At 37.7% G+C, this 25,357-nt stretch overlaps 3 protein-coding genes across 6 annotated transcripts in view; 1 reads left to right on the top strand and 2 right to left on the bottom strand.

Annotated features, from left to right (window-relative positions):
• Positions 1 to 1,310: 1,310 nt before the first annotated feature.
• Positions 1,311 to 9,013, top strand: LOC122866950 (toll-like receptor 13). Its single transcript, XM_044177240.1, has 4 exons — positions 1,311 to 1,666; positions 1,903 to 4,491; positions 5,609 to 5,726; positions 6,842 to 9,013. The coding sequence occupies exons 2-4, from the start codon at positions 1,980 to 1,982 to the stop codon at positions 7,080 to 7,082; spliced, it is 2,871 nt and encodes a 956-aa protein (XP_044033175.1). The 5' UTR covers positions 1,311 to 1,666; positions 1,903 to 1,979; the 3' UTR covers positions 7,083 to 9,013.
• Positions 8,974 to 11,332, bottom strand: ccl20b (chemokine (C-C motif) ligand 20b). Its single transcript, XM_044177241.1, has 4 exons — positions 11,141 to 11,332; positions 10,715 to 10,817; positions 9,576 to 9,650; positions 8,974 to 9,455 (listed from the first exon to the last, which is right to left on the bottom strand). The coding sequence occupies exons 1-4, from the start codon at positions 11,220 to 11,222 to the stop codon at positions 9,389 to 9,391; spliced, it is 327 nt and encodes a 108-aa protein (XP_044033176.1). The 5' UTR covers positions 11,223 to 11,332; the 3' UTR covers positions 8,974 to 9,388.
• Positions 11,333 to 22,559: 11,227 nt separating this feature from the next.
• map3k15 (mitogen-activated protein kinase kinase kinase 15) overlaps positions 22,560 to 25,357 on the bottom strand; it is a 29,649-nt gene continuing 26,851 nt past the window's right edge. For all 4 annotated transcript variants that reach the window (XM_044176529.1, XM_044176530.1, XM_044176528.1 and 1 more), the window contains 4 exons: positions 25,144 to 25,256; positions 24,934 to 25,040; positions 24,774 to 24,850; positions 22,560 to 23,967 (listed from right to left, as the gene is read on the bottom strand). In XM_044176529.1, the coding sequence (XP_044032464.1) occupies positions 23,874 to 23,967; positions 24,774 to 24,850; positions 24,934 to 25,040; positions 25,144 to 25,256 (391 nt within the window). In that variant the 3' untranslated portion in view covers positions 22,560 to 23,873. The remainder of the gene's footprint in view (positions 23,968 to 24,773; positions 24,851 to 24,933; positions 25,041 to 25,143; positions 25,257 to 25,357) is intronic.

The raw sequence follows: 25,357 nt of genomic DNA, 5'->3' as shown, positions 1-25,357 counted from the left end.
GGTCTGAAACACAACTTCAAAAGTTGCTCTGTATCTGCTGGATGTGTAAAAAAGCAACTGTTTGCTAACAATTTTGCCATATTAACAAAGTCAAAGTAAAAGTAGCTATACAACAATGTAAAAATAATCCATTACAAATTAAAGCTGGGCATTGTCATCGAAATGTAAAGCTAACTACTTTATATATTGTTGCCCTGGCTGTCTCTCCCTCTCTCTAACTATGACCTCTCCGCATCGCTTTATTTTGTTTTTGTATTTGTTCACATTTCCTCTCCGGTCCTCTCTCTTTTCAGCTTCACTGCAGCTAACAGTATTTTAAAAGTCCTCTTTCCTCCTCCAACCGATATGGATATCCAGATTCACGCAAGTACATTTATTTTGACAGCTTTAGTTACTTATTACTTTGCATATAGAGATTACTGATACAAATATAATTAACCAATAAATTATGAAGGATTTATTTAATACTAAGCTACCTTTACCAGCTGTGACATTAGTGATGCTTACACATGAATGCATCAATAATTATAATATATATTATTCTAAAATGGACCATTCTGCTCTATAATGAGTACTTTTAATACTTTAAGTATAATTTGATGCTTATGCTTCTAAACTTTTACTTTAAAAATTTGAATGCAGGACCTTTACTTGTAACAGAGTATTTCTGCACTGTGGTATTAATACATTTACTTAAGTAAAATATCTCAATACTTCTTCCACCAGTGGTTACCACAACTGAAAGGTTTACTTTGAATGCTGATCATTTATAGTTCTAGGTCCAAACACCTTGTAATCCTTATTTATGCCAAATAACATAAAGTGGTGTTTTTACAGTATATGGATACATTTTTTTCTACATTACTCAACAACATCTTTTATGTCTGAAACCAATCTGATTTGAAACCACCATGAGCATTATTCAGAAACTAATTACCATCAGTGTAATTACTTAAGTTCACACTGAGTCTCCCTCCTCACCTGTTTACTAATGCACCATGTCTCCACCTCATGTTGTTTTAATGAATTTGAGCAGTAAAAATGTGAGCAGAAAAGAGGAAGTACCAGTCATTACTTGATTTTCTAGAGGACATGAGTAAAAGCACAACTCCCTGCATAACATAAAAAAGAAGTAAAAGAGGAAATAAAAGACTACTTCCTTATTAAGATATTACTGAATATCCTGTTTCTGCTATGCCTTGTCTGTCAAAGCACTTTGTAAATTCTGTTTTTAAAGGTGCTATATAAATAGTTATTATTATTATTAGAATGTATGTTAACACAACAGCATCCTGTAACACTATTTATTTGAAGTGGAGGTAGAAGGTAGATGATGGTGAATTCAACATTGTGACTCATTCTTACTTTCATTGAAAGCTGAGAGGTTTGAATATACAGTAAATTTTGAAGCTCAGATGCCACTGATAACAAGGAACATCCCATCCTGACAGCTACTCTCACTTCCTCGGTCGATTTATGAGAAAGCGAACAAGACAACAGGCGGAGGAAAAGTGTTCATGTCTCATGTACACTGCATATTACTTTGAAAGAGATCCACTCCTTTCATCTGAGAGGAACATTTTATTTGAGCAAAGGAAGATAATTAAACTACAAGATTCTGTGGATACGACATCCATGATTAATCAGCTCTTCTTTGTGTGACACAGTGAGTATCAGAAACCATTATTTGTCATATGTTCATAACACAGTCTTTTATTTTTGGACTTGACCATTTATAATAAGATTAAAGAAACTGTCTGTTTTCTAAAGTTTTTTCTGTTTCCACAATGAAATACTGCACCTATATATGATCATCATTTATGAGAGTGTTCTAATTTTGAGTATTTCTTGTTTGTTACTCTTAGTAATGGTCTTTATTTGTTTGTTTTATTGGATTTTCAGGATTACCTTCTGTAGTTTTATTCACCAAGTGGACTGTACGTTGAGAAATTGCAATTTGGTTGGACGAAGATTTAAACATGAGCACTGGAGTGAAAGAGGAGAAAACAATGCCAAAAGGAGGATCAATATGTTTTAAACTTATTATCTTCTTCTTGCTGAATATCAGCAGTTTTGTTGTTCCAGTTGCAGGATTTTCACTGAAGACTTGCCGAATCAGTTACGAAACGGCCATATGCACTAAGAGTAAACTCAGAGCTGTTCCTCACGATATTCCCTCAACAGTGAAAGGTTTAGACTTGTCTGCAAACCAAATTACAAAAATACAAGTATCAGATTTCAAACAACTATCACTTTTGACACAATTAGACCTAAACCGCAACTACATTTCGCAGATAGATACAGGTGCCTTTGCCAATCTGATTTCCCTCAAGAAGTTAAATCTAAACAATAATAGACTTGTTGAACTTGGAGATAATCTTTTTGATGGTTTGAGCAACCTCACAGAGCTAAGAATTTACAGAAATCGCATCAAAGCAGTGGAATCCACCTCTTTTAAGTCCTTGAAAAGCTTGACGTTTTTGGACATCTCTGACAACAAACTGCACCGCTTAACAAAAGTTCATTCTATATTACAGCACCTGCCAAATCTACAAGATTTGTTAATCAGTAACAACGATTTAACCACCTTTCATTCATGGGAACTGACAAACAGCTCACTAGAACTCACTTCCCTCGATTTGTCTCAAAATCCCATTGCAGTCTTTAGGATCACTGCAGATGTTTTTCCAAATCTCACCCGATTAATCATTGGCTCTAAAAAGCAAAAGATGATATGGGACGTGCGTAACAAGACTTTTCTTAGTCGAGTGTCTACTCTTGATATTAGTGGGCTTCAAATGGCTGATGACATTAAAACATTACTAGAGAGCTTTAATTCCTCTCTGACTTCTCTGAGGATGAATGAAATGAAAAATAGACTTACAGCACTAATCAACATTTCCTGCACCATCCCAACAGTGTCCACTCTTCAACTGCGACGTAACAAACTCAAATTTATCCATTCAAATTTGTTTCAGTTGTGTATTAACATAACAGAGTTAGATTTAACAGATAATCAAATACAACAGATCCAAGACGAGGCCTTCAGATTTCTTCAAGGTTTAAGGATCTTGAGTCTGAGTCGAAACAAACTGCCATCTGTTCCAGCTGCCACAAGAAATCTACCAACTCTTGCAGAGCTGGATCTCAGCAGAAATAACATCACCTCACTTGAATGTCACGATTTCGCCAATCTGACAAAGCTCAGACACCTCAGCCTTTATCTGAATTCAATCTCAGCTCTAAAAGGGTGTATTTTCAAGGATTTAATAAGATTGGAAGTTTTAAAGCTACAGACCAACCAAATCTTCAAACTAAACGGTGCTTTCAAAAAATACTTGACAAATCTTAGACAACTGCATTTGAATGAAAATAAACTCACTGCCATTAACTATGGGGAATTTCAGGGCTTGAAGTCCCTACAGAACTTGTCATTGCATGAAAATCAAATAAGTGAACTTCAAAACGGGTGTTTTATTGGATTGACGAGTCTTACAGATATTAAGCTGCAATCGAATAATATAAAAATAAATGGAATAAACAAATGCTTCAATGATCTGATAAATTTAAGAAGATTGGATCTGAGGGACAATCACATTAAATATTCAGACAGTTCAGCTTTGGCTGATCCACCATTTTCTCATCTGTCCCTTCTGGAGACATTAGCTATTCCTGCACAACACTACAGGGGGAAAGCCCAGCTGCCTCGCAACTTCCTGCAAGGTTTGACAAATCTTTTGGAATTCAACACCAGGAACATTCAACTTTTATCCTTGCACAAAGACACGTTTAAATACACGCCTAGACTGGAAACACTTGACATTAGCACAAATGATCTTAGGGATCTCTCTCCAGATTTGTTTTCCCCAATTCAAAGCCTAAAAAGCCTCTACATATCTGCAACAAGACTTCAGTCTTTAGATTTCTTTATAAATGCCAACCTTACTAAGCTGGAGTTCCTTCAGGCGAGAAAGAATCAATATTCAGTCATCAGCAAGGATGTAATAAAGTCCATACCAGCTCTCGTTTATGTGGATCTTCAAAGCAATAGTTTCACCTGTGACTGTGATAACGCCTGGTTCCTCCAGTGGGCACAAAACGATAACCAAACTCAAGTTTTTGACGCCTATAACTTTTTGTGCAACTATCCTCCAGACTTTAAAGATACAAAACTGTTTGACCTCGACGTCAGCTCCTGCATAGTGGATATTGACTTCATCTGCTTTATCTCCACCACATGTACGATCATCCTGTTTATGGTGGTGTCCTTCACCTACCATTTCCTGAGGTGGCAACTGGCCTACGCCTACTACTTCTTCTTGGCTTTGCTCTTTGACAAAAAGCATAAAAACAAGCAAGGTCCTAATCAGTATGATGCCTTTATCTCTTACAACACTCATGATGAGCCATGGATCATCAGAGAGCTATTGCCAAAACTGGAAGGAGAGCAGGGCTGGAGATTGTGTCTGCACCATCGAGACTTTGAGCCAGGTAAGACTGCCCTTTACACCTGGCATGAAACAAATCATTTTATTTACTCCAGCTGAGCTTTAATGGGGAAGTTTGAATTCAAAATGTAGTCCACTGAAGTTTTTAGATTTTTTTAGCCTTATAGTTGCATGGTTTTTGGGACGGCAATGTCGATCTTTTGGTTGGTCTGTCCAGACTGAGATATCAGCTGGATTACCATGAAATTCTGTACAGATATCCATGGATAGCCTAATGACTTTGGTGATCTCCTGACTTTCTTTTACCGCCACCAGTTGTGTTGACATGTTGACATTATTAGCTTTTAGTGAAATGTCTTGACAACTATTGGAAGGATGGAAGTGTTCACTCATCCTGTGAAATAGCTCAACATCTACTTGATGAACTGGCACAAAATTTTATACAGACATTCATGGTTCCCAGACGATGAATCCTGGTGACTTTGGTGATCCCCTGACTTTTCCTCTAGCGTCACCATTAGGTTGACATTTGTGGTTTTGAGTGAAATGTCTAAGTATTACATAAGTAATACATCCAATAGTTTTGATCTTGTTGATTTGATGTACACATTCATGCCCCCTCAGGATGATTCGTAATATCTTTGGTGGCTGAGCATGTTCAAAACATTTCACAGTTACTCAGTTCAAAATTTATGTTGGGTCTTGAATGAAGCTTGATGATGGTGATGGCATTGAAGGATTGATAAATACAGTATATCCACAGATATTAGGATAAATAAAATCAATTTATGATGCTTTCTAGAAAGAGATAATGACAACTTTTTTGTTCTGATGGCTAATACCCCTAACTTAAATATCTGCAGTGCATTATGGACTTTTGAGTCCACTTTCACTAAAAGAAAGTTATATTTCTCTCCTTTAGGTTTCATACACAAGTTTCAAGACAAAACAGCAAAAGCCATCTGATTTCAGTGTGCACACTAGACATGCAAAGCTGTAATCTGGCACTCAATAAACTGAGGTGCATGTTACTTATATGTGCATTAGCCATGACAGTTGTTTTGTATTTTCATCTGTACTCCAGAAGGTGTCACCATAGTACTTTTTGTACTGCACCATCAGAGGAATACAGATTATGATTTAATTTCTGTTTTCCTCAGGTAGACCGATCATAGATAACATCACAGATGCCATCTATGGAAGCAGGAAGACCATCTGTGTGATCAGTCGCAGATACCTCGAGAGTGAGTGGTGCTCCAGAGAGATCCAGGTGGCCAGGTAATGTGTCGGCTGACTTTAAACATCTCTGAGCTGAGACACATGGCAGAATAAAACCTCACTAACTCTGTATGAAGCCCGTTTGTGTGATTAATCCATCACTGGCTATGCCCACTATGCTAATACTGTGAGTTTTAATAGTTATGCTATTTACATAAACTGTTGATACACACGTGTTAACCTTGCAATAAAATAAACAAGTCTTTTAATACAAAGCCATTGGAAAAAAGAAGGAAAAGGTCGAGTCTTCCCACTCTGACTTGGCATTTGGTTAATTTCAAACAAAGGAGACAGAAATTATGTTCTTACTGAGTCCAGCTCTCTCCTATTATTTTGTTTATACATCACAATGTACCCATAAATATGAGCCAGTTTAAAGTCAAGTTTCCATTCAAATGTAGCACAAATTTTAACCAAATTTCTTGAAAATCTGCTAAAGAAAATGCAAATTAATGTGTGTTTACAAGCATTACTGTTGGTGGTGCTAAAGTTCCAGTCAGATGCCATCAGACCATTGCAGAAGAAGAGGGCGCAATGAGATGATGCAATTAAAAGAGTGCCAGTCAAACCTCAAACTATGAAAAACGATGTGGAAAACATATCTTCAGTGGACGTTTAAGACGTTTAAGTCACATGCTGCTGTACGTCATGATTATTCAGTGTGTTTCCATTGCCTTCTTATTGATGCGCCAACTTTTACATCTCAGACAGACGTAAAAACTTTTTTGTTCTGAAACAATTAGTTGATTAATCCGTTTTGATGGCCGTTCATGTTCAGGTCATTTATCAATGCAAAAATGTCAAACATTTGATAGTTTCAGCTTCTCAAATATGAGGATTTGCTGCTTTTCTGTTTTACATGTATCATTGTAAATCGAATACCTTGGGGGTTTCGACAGTTGATCAGACAAAACATGCAATTCAAATCTGAGAACTTGTGATGGTCGTTTTGTCAATTTTTTGCCATTTTACAGACAAAACATTTAGTTGATAAATGAGAATAGTAGTTAGATTAATGCATAATGAAAATAATCGAGTTACTGGGTTAAAGAGAAATCTCATACCATGGATATGATGAGCGTCCTCTTCCTCATCCATCTTTTTCTTCGGTCCAGCTTCCGTCTGTTCGATGAGCAGAAGGACGTGCTGATCCTGGTGTTTCTGGAGGAGATTCCCACCCCTCTGCTGTCTCCTTACTACCGCATGAGGAAGCTGCTGAAGAGGCAGACCTACCTGAGCTGGCCGAAAGCCGGGGAGCACACCGAGCTGTTCTGGGAGAAACTCCGCCAAGCTCTGAAAACCAGAGACGATCATGGTGAGGACAGATTCCTCCTCACTGTGGTGAACAGACCGTGACAGTAATCCTCTCTCTGTGAGGTTTACAGCCAGGGTAGTTCATTGGTTTAGAATTTGTTTGTTTGTTTTACCACAAAATTACCCAAACTATATCTGAAGGAGGTTGCTGCCATTATACTCCAACTCTATACCACCAAACTGGAAGACCAAGTTAGGACTAATTACAGGTGAAATGGAAATAGTTTTTATGAGATAGTATGTGAGCTCTGCCTTTGACTTCTCTGATGGGGCAGTGAACATAATGACAGATAAATAAGTGACAGATATTGACATATACTGAGGTATATATATATAAAATAAAAAATACTTTAGCTCACTAAATTAAAATATATAGAAAAAATGAGAAGGTTCAGAGAAGAGCCACTAAACTAATTCATGTCATATGTTAAATGTTAAGAAAATTACAATTACCAACTCTAGTATACAGGAGACATAGAGAAGACATGATTGAGGTCTATAAGCTTGTTCACAGAATATAGAATAAAGAACTCCTTAAAATTATTCCCACTAAAGCATTTCTCTGAAAAGAGAAAAAAACTTCTTCACACTCCAGAGGATGTAGCAGGGGCCCCTTCAGTTAACTCTTTTAAAAATAGATTGGATAAAATCTGGTCAACAGAAGATATTTTGTATAATTATAAAGCTGATTTGTGATTTTTTGTGAAACTACTGTGATTTCAAATAAGTATACTGTGTTTTTTTTGTTGTTGTATGGTTGTTTGTTTGGAGTTGTAGAATCTGGTGTGGAGGATTTATATCCTGTACCAGAAAACGTTCAATACATTTCAATACATTTCACTCTGTTCAGGACAAAGAAAACACCTCCCTCTATTTGCCAGTTGGGTTTGATAAAAATCATAGATCACTTTCAGATACATTTCAAACTGTCAACTGTAAAGTGATACTACCAATCTTTACGCAACCTGTCTATTAATGTGAAATGAAATGTACAATCATTACACGCGTACAATTTCATGTCACTCGAATAGACAGGTTGCAGGAAGGTTTTTCATTACATTACATTTGTTTCATTACCTTTGCAGTTTGTGCAGCTTCAGGCACAAAGACAACTTCTTTAGGTTTCCAAAGAAGTGAATTTTCGGGGAAATGTGTATTAAATGATGCACAAGACATCTAGAATATTTTTGATTTGATGTAATGGTGCAGCCTTAAAAAACATGAAATCTCCGGTTTGAATATTTAAAAGGACAAAATTAAATCATTATTATCAATATATCATTGTTTCATTTGACATGCATTTCTGAATCTGCTATTCAAAATTATAATTTTTTATTGCAGCTTTATTACATTGTTCATTATCAGCCAGACAACAGTCTCTTCTTCTGGGGAAAAACATTGTGACAAAGACTCAGTATCAAATATGAACCACACATTTTTCAGATCTCTCCTCTTGTCTTAGTAATGCTACTATTACAGTGCTCATGTTGATTTCTTGCAGTCTAATTAAAATGCAGATTTTTTATTGACTGACTTATCACTGACTGTACAGTAGAAAGTTGCAATGTATATTATGTGACTGTACAGCAGGAGTCACCTGATGTCATATCAGAATCAGAAATACTTTATTGATCCCAGAGGGGAAACTCTTTTGTTACAGCTGCTCGCCTTTACGTCAGTGCACACAAGAATAGAAGTACTATCAAAAAAAAAAAAATGTATATATATATATATATATATAATACACTATAAATATGATGTATAATTTTGTGACAAAATCTTGTTTTTTTTCTTCTTGTTGTATTATTTGTACTATATAGATAAAATTAAAAGGTGTTTTGTAAATGCCATAACTAAAAAAGTTGTATTAAAGTTATGAAATGACCTGTGTGGACGTGGTGAAGGTAGTGAAACCCACAGTGACAGACAAATGTATTCTTAAACATCTGTTTTAATAAAATTCTTTGACAATAGCAATTACAATCAAAACTTTTTGAGAAGACTGTTTCATACTCCATCTCTGACCTCAAAATGTCAGAGTTGGTAAATGTCAACACAGAATTTACAAAAATATTGCAATACTTTTCGAAAACAATGTGTTCTTTTTTTTATTGTGTTGATGCACTGTAGCTACAGCTTACAGTTTACTATGTATTAAGAATACTACGCTTCCCTGTTTATAAAACAGAACAAATATAAGAAGAAATTAACAAAAAAAATCACACGATAGTCTTTGTTACAGTAAGGTAACAACAGTATTTAAGTTAACATTTTTCACTGGCAAACTGGATGCAGGAATGCATAAAGAGAAGAGTCATATGCTGCAGACGTTAGCTGTGGTATAGAGTTTAAGCTGATGTGGTGTTGCCTCCGGTTCCCTCTTTGAGGATCTCAGTGGTCTTCCTCTTCCTTTCACTACAAAGAAAAATGGAAACACAACATGAATTTGGTTCAGTATTTGGTTAGAGTACCAAAAGAATATAGTGTGCAGGAAAAACTACATTAAACACGCCAGGGAGACATGCGTGTACTCACTCCAAGCAGTCCACCCCTCTCTTTGTCCACTTGGCTAAAGGGTCAGCACACACAAACCTCCCTGGAATGTGGAAGCTGTGGGATCCAAGAAACAATGAGGAAATGATCACACACGAGGCACATGAATGCACTTAATCACACTTCTGTGGTCTCATTCCTGTGTGTCAGCTTGTATATTAACCTCAGAGTAAGTAATAAGTACTAGAGTACTTATTTACAGCGTTTCCTCACACAGAGTGACCCTGTCCAAACTAGCTGCTCTCAAAAAGTGCTGCAGCACTTCATGATTGATTTTGGGCCACATTTTAAGAATCAGGATTTATTTGCTTTAACTTCAGTCAAAGCATATTTTTGTCCAAATTCAAACACCAAATATCTTACATACACACACACACACACTTTATCTTTGATTGCGGTATAAAGACTCGATCAAGAAAGCAGAATCAGCAGACACACACACAAGATATGTTAAATAAGATATAAAATCCCATTCTCCTGTGATATATCCTGGTTAAATTGTCTCTTATTTTCTATGTATTTTCAGCCACCTGAACTTTGATTACTTGAGCGCACTGCCACATTTGTATTTCAGGTGTATTTTGTCAGTTAAGTTGTAAGTGAGTTGCGTCCAGTAGAGCTGCAACAATTAGTCAATTAATTGATTAGTCTATCAAAAGATAAGCAACTATTTTGGTAATCGATTCTCAAATGTGAGAATTTACAATATAGCAAATTTAATACTTTGGGGTTTTAACTGTTATCAGACAAAACAAGACATTTGATCGCGTCACCTTGTGCTCTGGGCTAACGTGATAGGCACTTTTCAGTGTTTCAATCAAGAAAATAGCCTGCAGATTAGTTAATGATGAAAATAATCAGTAATTGCAGCCCTTATTCTAAGTATTACTGCACATTTTATGTAATGAACAACATGCACAAACCAGCATTTTACAGTAAGATCTATTTGAGACTATGACACATATCAGATACCTGACTGGTTTGATTTTTTTATCTGATTGTTTCTACCTGTTTTTGACCTGCTCTCTGTGCTGCTGTCACTATTGAATTTAAAGTGATATAATTTCTCTCCTAATTTGCAGCATTGTACCCTGACATGAGACACTGAACCGTTAACTCACATAACAGCGTCGATGTCGCAGGAAGTGTTGATGTTCTGGATGGTGTAGCCCAGCAGCCGTTTGCATGGAAAATGACGCTTGGTGTACCTCAGGCAGCAGCTCGCTGCACAGACACACACACAAACAAATTGTAAACAAAAATACGACATGAGCAACCTTTTCAAAGTTTATTTTCCTGCTTTTAAACTCTGGTTACGATGTGAAACTGTATAATATTAATTCTATGGTCATTTTGTTAGAGCTTTAAAATTTGCAGATACTTCATGTACTACAATAATATAAATCAAACGACAATTTAGAACTTTTCCCTTCCTTATCCGTTCCTAAATCATAAAGCTACATTTGACAGTGATGACAGAAATCCTTCAGTATGGTAGAAATCCAGGGTACTCCACGTGTATTAGCAGTAATAGCTGAAGGACTTACCTGACTGTGTGCTGCCAATAAAGGTGGTGAGGATTACGAGAGAGCACAGGGCTGCCATGAGACACACTTTGCTGATTGCCATGGTTCTACAGTTGGTGTGCTTGCTCTGCCGGTCTGTGTCAGTGTGTGAGGCTGTAGTAGCTTAAGTGGTGTAAAGTTCCTGAAGGCATTCAGTGAGAGTGTGACAGGTGCTGCATTGCACTCCCTCCTTAAGTAAAGCCTGTCTGGGGATTTCCCGTGTTTGGGAGGATTGTGTAATTACATGCGCGAATGTGGAAATAAGCCAGGAAAGGTACACCTGCTGTTAGAAAGTTAACTGTTTAAAGCTACCTAAGTCAGGTGGCATGTCAGGTATTTCTTATATTAAGAAGTCAAGCTTTACTTGATACTTGGCTTTGAATCAGATTTAAATCAGCTATAATCAGTCAATCAAATGACAATGTGAAAACAATGTTAAAGGGTTCGCTTGTAGTGATGAACCTACAAAGAATTATCACCTGAATCTGCAGCTCCCCTTGACTTTACAGCGCTTTATAGTGACTTTCAGCTCATGTTTTGGTTCACTCTTGTTTTTGGCTGCAGCAGGCAGCGGTTTTCAGAGAAAAAGCTCTGAAAACCCTCTGTACACCACCTATACACATAGTGGAGCATTTAGGAACTAAAGAGCCAGATATTTCCCTCAGGAGTTGGCAGAGACCAAAAACAGAGCTAAAAGAGAGTGAATATCAGGTGGGAAACATTTATCCAAATGGATGCTAATGTTTGCTCCATGTCTGCTGAATCTGGAAGCAAGGAATTTTCAGCTAACATGTTAACACACAAACTGTCTGTGTGTGTTTTACCTAATGGCCAAATTTTCAATTAATGTAGATTTTCAAAAATTTGTATTTCACGTTTTGAAGTGTGTTGTTGTGCATGCACATTAAGCAGGCACAAAGTTAAGCTCTTCCAGCATGAATACATTTTTATCTTTTTATTCCCCCTGACAAGTTATTCAATGACTTTCTTCCGTATAGCAACGCAAATGTGTTTGTGTGTGTGGGTGAGTTATTATGCATATCATCTCACCATGACTAAACTGGAAGGTACGTCATGATAACAACATTTTGAAAAATACATGGACTGAAAAAATTAACTTGCCATATGTGAATGGTATGTGAAGTCAGAATGTTTTAAAAGTGAGAAAGTTTCTCTCAGGAGCACGTAGCTCAGATAGCAATGCCTGATTGGAAAGACAAATAGAGGCCTTTAGCTGATGAGAGAGGAGGAACTTTCTACAGCCTGTGTATTACCTACATAAGTTAAGTTACATAAGTTAATTTACGTACGTAAGTTACATGACCTACGTAAGTTAAGTCACGTGATTTACTTCACATTATTCACGTGTTTATGTCACGTGACTTACTGTGAGTTACTAACGGAACTTACTTACTTACTTATTTTAACCGTAAAACGTAAAATAAGTTTTAGTGCCTAAACCGAACCAAGTAGTTTTGGTGCTTAAACCTAACCAAACTACGACCGTTTCACAATGTTAACCACGTGTTTATTGTTACTATGAAAAGATGTTTTTGCTCTTCTCCTGACTGGCTTTGGCACTCCTACTACATCATAGTGCCCTTTTCCAAAGGGTTTCCAAGGACGACTTCTCAGATGGTTCTGTGTAACAAACCATCTGGCACGTCAGCTTCCCCAAGACCTGTAAACAGACTTTGATGTTTAAAATTGGTGGAGTTCCCGTTTAATTGCCAGTGTTACAGTGAAAACCCACTGGAAGCGAAGAAATCACACATTGCATCCACCAGTTGACGCTATGGGTTTGCAAATGCTTGCAAGCTATTAAGTAGCAATACAAAACAGTACAAAACAGTTTCTAAGGTACGAGTTTATGGATTCCTTCACTGTATGTCAAAGTGTGTGGTTGATGCTTAAGTATCCAATCATGGTCCATAAGTCTTAACTATAAAATTACCACATGTGGGGTAAAGATCTACAGTATTCCTATTCTTTTCAGTAGGCCTAGATAAAGCTTTGTGTGCACCAAACTCTCTGTATTTTCCATATAATTTCACAGTTACATTGAGGAAAATTATTTTTATGTTTCCATTAACCTGGAGGCCTTATTGATGTCATCTTTCAACCCTGCTACAGACTCAATCAGAATGAATAAGGAATAAAATATGTGCAAACTCCTGAAAACATTGTGACCTCTCTTCTTGCATATGAGGTTACTCAGAGTTTGAAATCTATTTTCATACCACAGCCATGAGCTAAAAATAGCACAGGTGCTTAAAATAGTTCATAGATTATGAAAGTGGGAATGTCCATGAATGTGAACTTGTGTCTACAATGCTGACGTGAGAGCTGCTATTTCCTTCTTTCCATAACAGACAGAGATAACAATACTGTAGTGTTGCAGGTGTAAAACATGCCCTCGGTTAACCTCAAGGGTTCAAGTTTTTAAAGAGTTTGTCATTTTGAGGTTTACATGCACTTCTATGGGTTGAGGAAATGAACAACTTTCATAAAACAAGTAAAATTTTATTAATTCCTGACCAGATCACACTTTACAGACTCAAGGTTTTCATTCAACAGTGGCAGTAACCTTATCTTTTGTTGACGCTGAAGTGTAATGCCTCTTGTAAACTTATCGTGTTTATCAGCCAAGGAAGTTTGCACAATGGGTTTGACATTGTTGGCTGCTTCTGTACTGTAGGTCACATTACACCTAAGACAACATCCAAATAAAAACTTCATGCTCAAATTACCTTCTGAAAAATTAAAGTGACCCATTAAAGCTGCACCAATCAATATTCATATATTAACAATGGATCAAATGACTGTCGTTCACAATGAAACCTGGAAAGAATTTTCCCTCAACTCTGCATTTGCCATTAGCTGTACCAAGCTTTTTAAGCTCTTTTAGCATTTTTTTTTTTTTTGGTTTTGTGACCCGCAAATTCAGCTCTCATATGTTAGTCTCATAAACCAATGTACGCTATCTGTCCAGTACCAAACGGCAGACAGACAAAGTTAGCGACTAGCTGGTTTTTCTCAAGAGTTTGTGGAGACCATAGAGCTAAAAGGCTTGGCCTTACATTTGTCACATCACAAAAACACAACTCTAAATTTATATTAATATTGTTTTGTGTCTGCTTTATGTGAAAATAATCAATTTTTGCTAATACAAGAGATAGTTTGTCAATGATGTGATGTGTACAGGTTGTTATGCTACCTAACAAGTGGCCAAAACAATCAACTATTGCAGCTTTAAACCTCAATAACTCTCTGGTGGAACAGTGATTTCAAACTCACGTTTTGCATCCAAACATTGTTCAAACCCATAGAACTTTAAACTCTTGTAGAGATCCCAAAGTTTCTGAAGATACCAAATATGTCAGGTTGAATTTTGAGGAAAAGTGTATAAAATGATGCTCAAGACACCTCAAGTTTAATTTGCTGGAATGTTGCAGCCATTACTGAAAACAAATTAAATGACTTTAGTATGATGCAAAGCTTTTCAAGTACAAGACAGCGTCAAGGAAACAGAAACTTCCACTACAGTTGATCACAGATAAAGAAAAACTCTGACATAGGAGCTTTAATCCAAGGTAACAAGGTTACTTAGCTGTAAATGATACCAGGTGCCAAGGCTGGAAAAATTAACTTTGATTTTGATTGCATGTTTCAACAGTTCATGGCAAGCAAGTGATAAAAAGCAGCCTCCTGTGTAATGTTTGTCTGAGTTTTATTTGGCAATTTGAAATATTCTTTACTGTGATTGCATCAAAATAAAATCTAATCACTCTCAGGGATCTTGTGAAGGAAATGTAACCTGCTCAATCCACACACAAACACAGAAAAGTCAAGATTGCTGTACTGTGCAAAAAAACTGCAGTCAAATTTACGGAAAGCACCTCTTGTGTAAGGTAACAAAATCCGCACACACACAAAAAAAAGTACCGTTAGGCCCTCCCTCCGATATCTCTATGGGTATCTCGAACAATATCCAGTCGTTGCTTCACTTTCACACCCATTATTGTACTCTTTTAAAGCAAGATCAATAACTCATCTCTGGCGAAATGAGGCTGCTTTCTATTTTTAAACTGGCTTTGTTTTGGCTGGCCGTCATTGTTCAGGCAGCAGGTAAGTCATTGTTACAATTTGATTGCAGTATGTTGTGTTTCTTGGCTAGCGAAATCCTTTTGACATGAATGGGTATGGCCCAGATGTATGTTCTCTTGACTGGACGAACATATTTGTTTAAAGCTATACTAATAAATATTTTCATATGGATCGAATGACTACGTGTAATGTGAAAGGGGTAGCTCATAGTGACAAAAACAGAATTATCACAAGACTGCAGTTCCCCTCAGTGCTACAGAGCTTTTTGGCATCTTTCAGCTCATTGTTGGCACGCAACTTTAATGTTCCCTTGCTAGAATCACTTTGAGCTACAGCAGGCAGCTGTTTTCATGGTGGTGAAAAAAAAATCAATGCAGGTTTAAAATACAGCAGCTCTCCTGGGACATCCAATTTCTAGAAAAATGTGCATGAAAATGTTTTTGTATGATTTTGAGTCCAAGAATGTCCCATGCAGTCATAGAATCCTTCTTCATTTTATATCATAATCATCTAGTTTAAATAGTAGTTTACATGAGGTTTTGTTTTGCTGATTGGCCCAACACAACATACTGAGTTCGTATTGGATGTTCTTTGAGTCTGAGCTATTAAGATGTAGTGCGTCTTTATGACTCGAACAAAGGATGCGAGAGGTCACTTAATATAATTTCTAACTTAGTATTTTGTCCAGCCCAAACACAGGAAGGCCCTGACAATATGGAACATGAATCACATCCACACCCACAAAAGTTGTATGAGCCAACAGCCTTCAAGATGTTATCTTAAGTACTGGAGGTAACCTGATGTGTGTGTGTTTGTGCAGGGCATCATGGTTGCTGTACGGCTTTCTCTGAAGTCCGTGTTCTGAAATCCATTGTAAAAAGACGAGGGGCGGTGCAGTGCCGGCATCAGGGCATTACAGAAGGGTGCAGCATTAATGCAGTGTAAGGTTATGTTTCCTGCATTGTCCTTTTTTTTTCTCTGGGTCTCTTTGTGTATGTGATATACAGTATGACTCCTTGAACTTGGCGGTCCTTCGTGTTTTTTTCCCTTCATGTCCTTAGCTTACTTTCAGAGTCCAAAGAGTTTTGGAAGTGGAGTCTTATATCCTTCTTTCCTGCTAATATCAGTATCTTGTTGACAATTGTTTCTGTTCCTCTTCAAGTATACTAAAGTGGAAACGTTACCAAGTGTGCGTGGACCCGACACCTCACAAGATACGAAATCTTCTTGCGTTTTTGTGGTAACATACGCATTGACACACACACACACACACACACAGCTGATTAACAATGCACAACAGTGACTTTTTGGAAGTCTTTTACTATCTCTGCTTTCAATTTCAGATGTACCACCCGACAACACATTATACATAATGTTACCAGGTGTTAAACAACTGACTGTTCTCCTAACCCCTCCCTCAAACACCGATTGTCCAATCAATCAAAATATGAGCTAACTAACTAACTCTACCTTACAATACAAGAACAATGCTTTTATCTTTAGAGATAGAAAAAGACCAGGCCAGTAGATCGGCTGAGGAGTGCTACTTCACAAATGCAGGTATCAAAAAAACAGGTGCTCTTTGGATCCAAGGACATATCATGAGAACTAACTTTCGAGGCTAACTTTTTGCCTGAGACATGCATCTTTAGCCTCAGCCTTTTAGTGCAATATCATGTATGTAGCCATCAAGTGCACATTAAAGACCTCTTTAACGAGGTTCTCGTTTTATATACAGTAGTCAGCTGGAGACCAAAAAAAATAAATAAATGAAATTCAGCCAAATTATAATGGTGGTTGGCACAGAACAGGTAGAAACCCACAAGCACGACTCAAAGACAGTTAGGTAAGAGCAAGTCCAATATCTTTAATCAAAAAAACAGGTAGGGGTCAAAACCAGGCAAGCAAACAAAGAGGGGGGCAGGCAAAGAATCAGTTTCTAGGAAATCAGACAGGTAACAGGAAACAGGAAACAGGAACGCTGGAATGCTTAGCTCCATGCAAAAGACAATCTGGCAAAGGACTAGTGGAAGTGGGATGATATATATGCTATAGAGGTAATCAGAGGGAATAGGAAGCAGGTGAGTAAGTGGGTGGAGCAGGTAAGGTGGAGAAACTGGCAGGAAAGGGGTTATAGGAGGACAGGAGGGTGTGGCTGGGTCTGAAACAACAAAGTTAGTGACGGAAAAACTCATTGAGCTAGTGTTAGCTGAATTAGCTAGATAGCAGCTGTACTGCTTGAGCAGCATGAACTCTGCTCATGACATTTCAGCTGGCAAAATTGATGGTCACCAGCTAAAAATGAGAAGATTGCTTTTGTCTGCATCTGTCTAAAATTAAAAAATTCTGAAGAATTTTAAGTAAATTTGCCACCGTTATCATCGTAAACAGCATATGTGCCATACCTGAACAAAAAGCTAGACTGGAATAGCAACAGTAACTAAGCATGCGCGAGGCTTAGCTAATTAAAGTTTGGTGTGGGTGGGTAATAATAAACCTAAATAAAATAAATGAAAACACTCAAATTTGAGTAGTGTTTTCCTTTAAACAGAAGGGTTTCCTATCTACAGGCAAGCTCTGGAACTAAAAAATTAGTTTGAATTTTTTTTAATAGAATAGCCACAGTGTTATCTGTGCAGAAGATATTCAAAATGGTAACAATCTATTGTCCCTTCTCTCAACCTGATACACACCTTTATCCCCTTAAGACAACACAAAAATTATATGTAATCATAAACTGTATAACATGCTGCTATCAAAAACTCATCCTGTCACTGTGGAGTAATGCAGACTCGCTCGCTTTGTGTTTCTATTCAGCAGCAACAGAAACCCCAGACGCCTTCAGAGGAGGAAGACCAAAACCTGAATGTCCTGAATATAAACTGCAGACAACCAGTCTCTGTCACTATTATTACTTGTCTTCTGTTACTAAACTGAAATCTCTGTGAAATAGACTTTCAAAGTATCTGTCACCATATGTGTTACAAAAGGTACAGTAATGCAAGTTTCTCTGAAAAAATACATCAGCTCAACTTGTAAAATTCATGTAAATGCGTTCAGCTATGAGTTCTCTTTTACCATAGCACAGGGAATAATCTTTCTTTGACATATGCTACCTGCTAATGTTAATACAGCCTTACTTTAACACATAATAAAAGTGTGAAGATAGTTATACCAGTTTACAAATTCCAGTTATATTAAAAAAAGTAACCTAGCTAGCTAACTAGCCCCCCAAGCTAAATTAAAATTAAGTGTATGTTCCTGTCAAGAGCTACTACTTCAATCAGTTTTTCAAGAGGGAATCTGTCAAAACAATGCGTCCTCGGTTTCTGCAGGCATCTAGGTTTTTGCACATCTGGCATAGTGTCCAGTATATTTTGATGGTAAACAGCAGGAATAGGCTACATGCTAGCAATATTAATATCCAGAATGAGGCCTTTTCACAACTTGTGTTACTATTTTTAAAATGCTGACGTGACATGTCTACAGGGGTTTCTGTGCTCCTAACTCGTGCAGCTCCTTGATGGCCTAGGACCCATTCAGTTAATTTCTCATGTCAGCGCGTTTGTTTATTTGCAAAAGAAAAGTCTGGAGAGAAGCTATTCCTTAATTTGGCATTTATTAAAAAATTGGAGGATCAAAAGCATCTTGTACAAGGATCTTTTCTATTCAGAAAACCACAGTCAGCAAGCTGTTAATCTGTAGCCATCATCCTAAAAAAGAATGCCTTTCTTAACATTACACAGAGTTTTAAATGAAAATGTACAACTATCTGGTTTCTACAGAGGTGGGGAGGAGCTGTGGTTTAGACTTAGCTCTCCCTTCGGTGGTGCACAGGCTGGTCCCAGCCTCTTGGCACACGATTCCACCCTTCGTGTGGAGACAGCGCCCTAGTGGAGGAATCCTACACTTCCTCTGTTTGTAAGTTGCTAAAGTCTCTGCTTCGTTCCCCAAAACTGATACTTTTCCTCTAATGGTCATTACAATACATACTGTCCTCAGTACATGATGTTCTTTCTGATATCCCTGTTTCTTTGTATAAGTGTAAGCCTGTTTGCAACAGCTAATCAACTTTTCCCTACAGTCAGCAGTCTGCAGGACAACACTTTAAATTGTTAAACCTCATGCCCTGTGTGTGTGTGTGTGTGTGTGTGTGTGTGTGTGTGTGTGTATATGTGTAAAAAAGTTTCAACATGGTATTAATATAATAGGCAATCAACCTTCATTAAAATTTTTAATTCTCACACTCACTAACTGTAGAGCTAATTCAGTGTAGTCTCTGTTAGCGTTACTACTGCTAGCCATTTCTCACTGGAATTTAATGTGTCTCGTTAGCTAGCTAGAGGCAACAGATGTCTATCATCGTGAGGTGTGTAGCAAAAAACATTTTGGGCAAGTGCTGCATGGGCCAGCATTTGTAGCCTAAGGGCCCAGGTGAACTTCATCAGCTTCGATGTCGGTAGATGTGATAGGGCGAGAGGTTGATAGCGGTATTTACTTACGATGAACTTATATAATTCAAGGTCACCCCATTATTTAAATGCTAATCGGCGAACACATGCATGGAGTTGCTTGAGCAGCCAGGTTCTTTTTTCCCCATTGTCCATCAGATGAATTGAGAGGCAGGCCTTCTGTGGTGGTGATGACAAAGTTTCATCAATCAATCATGGAGGACAAACTAGTGGTGGCTGTTGCTGGATACCCGAAGCTACATGATTTTACCAACAGTAGTAACCACGATTTGAACAGAAAACAGCAGCCTGGAGGCAAAATAGTGCGGTAGGCCTACTTGAGCAAAATCATGGAGGCTAAGGACAGGTGATTCCGTCTAACAATTTTTAAACTCTTTTTTTAAAATTGTAGGCTTCAACAAAAAATGCAGTGCGGTGCACCTTGCATTTTGCAACCTGCAAAAAGTATTCTGCCTGATTGGGGACTGTACCTAACATGCAGTACTATAATTACTTCAATTATAGTCATAACATTGGCACTGTCACAATCAAAGTTAGTTCAATCACCAACTGCAATTACTCCATCTTGACGACATATAAGTACATATTGACGTTTGACGTACAAACCTAATTATATAGAGGTGCAGGGACAAAGAAAAGCATTGTGATGAAGACATCAATTTGAAACACAATAGATCATAAAATTATTCAGCTTTCAATAATTACATGTCTCTTTGGACAGAGCCAGGCTAGCTGTTTTCCCCTTTCTCTCTTTATGCTAAGCTACGCTAAGGGGCTGCTACCTAGCCTTATATTTACCTGACAGATATGAGAGTGGTATCAGTCTTTTCATCTAACTCTCTGCAATCGAGCAAATAAATTTGTAGTTTGACAAATTTTCTGAAACCTTTGAGTTATGTGTTTTAAATCTGTTTCTTATTTTATTGCAAAATATAAATGTTACTTTACAGAAATGTAAACCATTGTATCTTTATTTATATTCAAGTCAGATTTCTTCATTTTAAGTTTTTTTTCATTATTTCTGTGCTATTTGTTGTTACACTTTGCAAAAAAACGTTTCCCTTGAATGTTGATTAAAGTGTTGTTTAACTGTTTCTGTCTTTCTTTCTCTGCTTAAGTCTTGTTACTCATTGGGGAGTTTCAAGCTGGTTTTCTGTCGCTAACTAATAACTACAATCATGCACACAAACACAGAAGAAAACTCTTGGACAGTTCGGCCAAATGAAAACTAAAAGAATGCACAGAAATCATGGAGGTTCTTTGCCAGCTGATATAGTTAACACTGAATGTTGCTGTTGTGAATGACTATTTAAAGCTGCAGGAAAGATGAGCACGGGGCTCACTATAACTGATGCATTTACTTTATTTCCTTGAATAAAATTCCAGTGTCTGGAAATCATCTTTTCCCTACACCATTATTAAACCTTAAAAGCAAAATACAGAACAGCAAAGCAAACTGAAATTTTTTCTTGTTCCTTTGGTATGGCGAAATAAACCAGTTAGGCAGGTAAATGATGTCACTCGACATAATTGCTCAGGCTTAATGTCTGCTTTCAATTTGTAACTACTAGCCTGAATACCAATACTCAAGTTCCAGGTGGAGCTTTAAAGCAGTTTAACAGTGTGGAAACAGTTAAGAATAACAGCTTTGCTGTTTGGCTTGATGATTATGATGGGTTAATGATGTAACCCAATGAGCTTTAGTAAGGGTTCATTCAGGTTCAGACAATGTTATTAACCCATAAAAAAAGCATGTAAATCTTCAACTGGAATCAAAGAGTTAAAGAAAGAAACAGCATATTTTCTCAGTTACCCATAGAGGTTTCATGCAGAACACACGCTGTAAACATCTGTCATTTTTTGCTATTTCTTTGATAGCAATTAGAAAGCTGTTGACAGCATGTTCTGTGTTTTATACAGAGTAATGCAAAAGACATGAAATGACTCAACAACTATTTGATGGATTACCATGAAATTTTGTTCCTTCATGTTCCCCAGAGGACAAAGCCTAATGACTTTGGTGACCCCATGATTTTTCATCTAGTAACACCATGCTGTTTCAAATTTGTAGTTTTGAGTGAATGTCTCCAAAACTATAGGATTAATTACCTTGATATCGGGTACACCTATTCATGTCCCCCAGCCCTCAGGATAAATTATAATCAATTTGGTGATTTTTGTTGACTGTAGACTCTTAGTCTTGTAATTTGGGTGAATTGACCCATTAAAAATACTCAACGTCACTTTCTCTTCAAAGATCAATAAAATACCACGGTATTATTAACCCAACACTGGAACATGCTATTTGAAGGCTAACTGTCATAGATTGGGATAAACGGTAGGTATCTTAAATCTCTGGTCAAAAACGAGCTTACAGCTGCAACCGGCTGTTACGGCCTGTGCCATAACCTTAGAGTTTCTCTGTTGTCTGTGTCTGTTTCTCAGTGTGTCCATATCAACCCTGGTCTTCCTTCCACTCATCGCCAGATCGTAGTTTCAACCCATGTGGATCACTGCCTTCCTGTCTGTCTGCCTCGCCCAGCCACTTTGCTTGCCTGTCCGTCTGTCTGCCTACTCTGCAACATTGCCTGTCTGCCTGCCTGTCAGCCTCACTTGGTCTCAGCCACGCAGCCTAACACACCTCCGGACTTCCCTCATACCCTCATGTATGGAAAATATATTGGAAGTGTATTTCACGACATGTAAAATGACCTCAAAGATGAAAAAGTCGTGTTATATTTCATTTCGTCTTCAACTACCGTGCATAGTATGTGCAAATATCTCACTACTAAGAGTTGACATTAGAGGAAAGTAGGAAACAATTTCATTATTTCCAGGTTTATTGCAGTTGTAAAGCAATCATGAAACAGACAAGCACATACATGTAACAGTTGGAATAAAAAAACATTTAAATGCAGGTACACGCAGAGGAGAAAAGAAAAGTTACTTCATTAAGAATGTAAATGAAATGTTACACTAATAAACATGCGTACAAATGTAAAGGCAGTGACGTGGTGGCAGCCATGATGTGTGTGCAAATTTCAGTGAATTATCTCAATGTGGCTACATTATTTTTACGTTACAAATTTTAAGGCATTAGGCTTTTAGCTGAAATTTGTTTGACTTCCACACAACAGAGATCTCCAGTCGTATGTGGAAGATCATCATTGCACAGTTTTGGAATAATTATCCAGTAAATGATAAAAGGATTCAACCTGAAACAGTTTGAGGCATTTTTTTTGTTTTATAATGAGTTTGCAATTTGGCTGAAAAACAAGGGGACAGACCCCAAAAGGACGTTTGACAGATAGATCAGTCTAAAAGTCTTGGAGACCATACAAGTGGTTTTCATATTTTGACTGAATACAATTTCCATACAATTTATATTACTGATGATACATTACATTACAGATAGAGAGTTGGTAGTTTACTTCTTTACAGGGAACAGGGGCTGTGCTTGGATTCAATATAAAAACATTTAGAGAAACTTGTCAATCCACTCCTGCAGCATAAACGTCTTTCTGCTTTCCATCTGCCTGTTCACTTTGAGGAAGGATAGAGCAGTTGTGACCAATGGATTAACAAAAGGAAGGCACTCTAATTCAAGTTCAACAGTCATTTGTGAATAGTAAGTGGGTAAGAGTAAGATGGAAGCAATGCAACCATATTTTGGCACTGTGTGAAATACATTTTGAATTTGAATGGACAGATTATGCTACAAGAGCAGTTTGAAAGTTTTTATGGACATTTTGATACCTGCATTCGCTGTGAAGAATCAGGCCATCAATCGTTTTAAGTCTACAGTGATGGTTTCATACTCAAATGATTCTGGGTGGAGTATCACTTTAAACTGTTTCCGTGTTTGATGCATTTTTCTTTCAAAATTCTTCAGAATAAACACATTGTGGCACACATACACATTTAAATGCACATACAGATACATACAGTAGTGCCTGCACTAAAGCGCTTTGGTCTGGTCAAGGGTGACACTGTATAGAGATGTACAAACAAAGATTCAGTCAGTCCTGTACATACAGCGCTGAGACTACAACATGAAAAGGCACCGTGGAGAGACGAGCAGATCTGTGCATGTTTCTGCAAAAGAAGTCCTCCAGAGTTGTAGTCCATGTATCCCATCATGCATCATCTTCCGAGCGTTCATCGCTCCTCATCCTCTCTCGCTCTCTGTGCCGCTGGATGGCCCGCCAGATGCGGCAGAGGACTCCGCCCCTGAGAGAAAGAAGGGTTAGTCATGATAGATTGATCTACGATGGCGTCACATTTTTGTGGAGTAAAAGAGAAAACAAACGTTTGTCGTCTTTTAGAGAAAAAGACCTACTTCAGCTACTCTTGGAAGCTGATTTAAATTCATATTATCTGTCTTATTTTATCATCTTCTTCTTTTTTTTACTAAAAGGTTCATAAAAGAAGGCCTAATCACTGATTTGGTTGCATCACTGGTCCTCTCAAAAGGTGAGTATGAGACAGTGTGAGGACTTGAAATCGATTAAGGCTTCTTAATGTCACAAACAATACAAATCAATACAAAAGTCTCATGAGGAAAGCCTGCATGTAACTGATCATCAGTTTTGATCAGCAGACTGAAAGCACATGTGGAACTTGTACTCAAACACGTCTGATGATACAATAAAACGCAAAGAAATGCCATAAAACACCATACTGTTTAAATTTACAGAAATGTTTTTTCTTGCCAACATCTGTCATGTTTTTGTTGCGTTCGAATTCGTGGTTTCTTCTCTTGATACTGTGAATTCTAGCCTGAAGCCTTGTAGACCTAAGAAGATTGTGCCTCAAAATCCATGACACCACGGTCACTAAGATTTAACCTCTCCAAAATGGCTACTTACCATGGAAGGTCAATGTCAAGGAGACAACAATGCATCTTAAAACCTGTAGATTCTGTACATATATGCACATACATTTTTTTTAATAACATTTGTCAGCCGCCAAGAGTAGCTTCATTTGATGTTCCTTTCTGTCAAAATTAGTTGTCCCAGGATTCAGAGAGTAGGTACCGTAGACGTAGACAGTGGAGGTCATCTTTGGTAATGTCACTGAGAACGTCAGTCAGTGTGTATTCCTCCAGCACAAACTAGAATACAACATCACAGCCATCAGTTTAAAACCACATTTAACATAATGTGCTGTGGTGGTGCAAAAGCCAACAGATTCAACCTTATCTATGGTGTCAGCGTCTGCCCCTTGCTCTTTCAGCCAATCAGTGAGCTGCTTGTCCGGCTCGTGGTCCGCTGGGATGTGGAAGATGGAGGGAGGCGAGATGTCTGTAAAAAACAACAAAAAAAACAGTTAGATTTAGAGAGGAAGAGAAGTACAAACATAAGAATAATCAATCAATCAATCAATCAGGTCAATCAGTGTGTTTACCTGGTGGTCTGTGTCTGACCCTGACCATCTCCAGGTCGTGTGTTCTCTGCTGCAGTGTGGCCTTCAGGAGTTGCTGGTACTCCTTCTCCTTTTGCAGCAGCTCCTCCAGCAGCCTGCAGGGGGCGCCACAGCAACAGTGACATCTGTTATAGCAAGCACTAGGACTTACAGGTGTATAGCTCGGAGGGCTGGGATAGATACAATACAGGACTAG

This window comes from Siniperca chuatsi, linkage group LG19 (genome assembly GCF_020085105.1).
Source record: "Siniperca chuatsi isolate FFG_IHB_CAS linkage group LG19, ASM2008510v1, whole genome shotgun sequence".
Taxonomy (NCBI): Eukaryota; Metazoa; Chordata; class Actinopteri; order Centrarchiformes; family Sinipercidae; genus Siniperca; species Siniperca chuatsi.
This window is presented reverse-complemented; position numbering and strand designations above follow the sequence as displayed.

What these genes read in the sequence shown, in the direction of transcription:
- LOC122866950 (XM_044177240.1), top strand. Translation starts at nt 1,980, where the DNA reads ATGAGCACTGGAGTGAAAGAGGAGAAAACAATGCCAAAAGGAGGATCA. An exon ending in CCATCGAGACTTTGAGCCAG is followed by an intron (nt 4,492 to 5,608) that starts GTAAGACTGCCC and finishes TGTTTTCCTCAG; the next exon opens with GTAGACCGATCATAGATAAC. An exon ending in AGAGAGATCCAGGTGGCCAG is followed by an intron (nt 5,727 to 6,841) that starts GTAATGTGTCGG and finishes TCTTCGGTCCAG; the next exon opens with CTTCCGTCTGTTCGATGAGC.
- ccl20b (XM_044177241.1), bottom strand. Translation starts at nt 11,222, where the DNA reads ATGGCAATCAGCAAAGTGTGTCTCATGGCAGCCCTGTGCTCTCTCGTA. An exon ending in TATTGGCAGCACACAGTCAG is followed by an intron (nt 10,818 to 11,140) that starts GTAAGTCCTTCA and finishes GTGTCTGTGCAG; the next exon opens with CGAGCTGCTGCCTGAGGTAC. An exon ending in AGAGGGGTGGACTGCTTGGA is followed by an intron (nt 9,456 to 9,575) that starts GTGAGTACACGC and finishes TTTTCTTTGTAG; the next exon opens with TGAAAGGAAGAGGAAGACCA.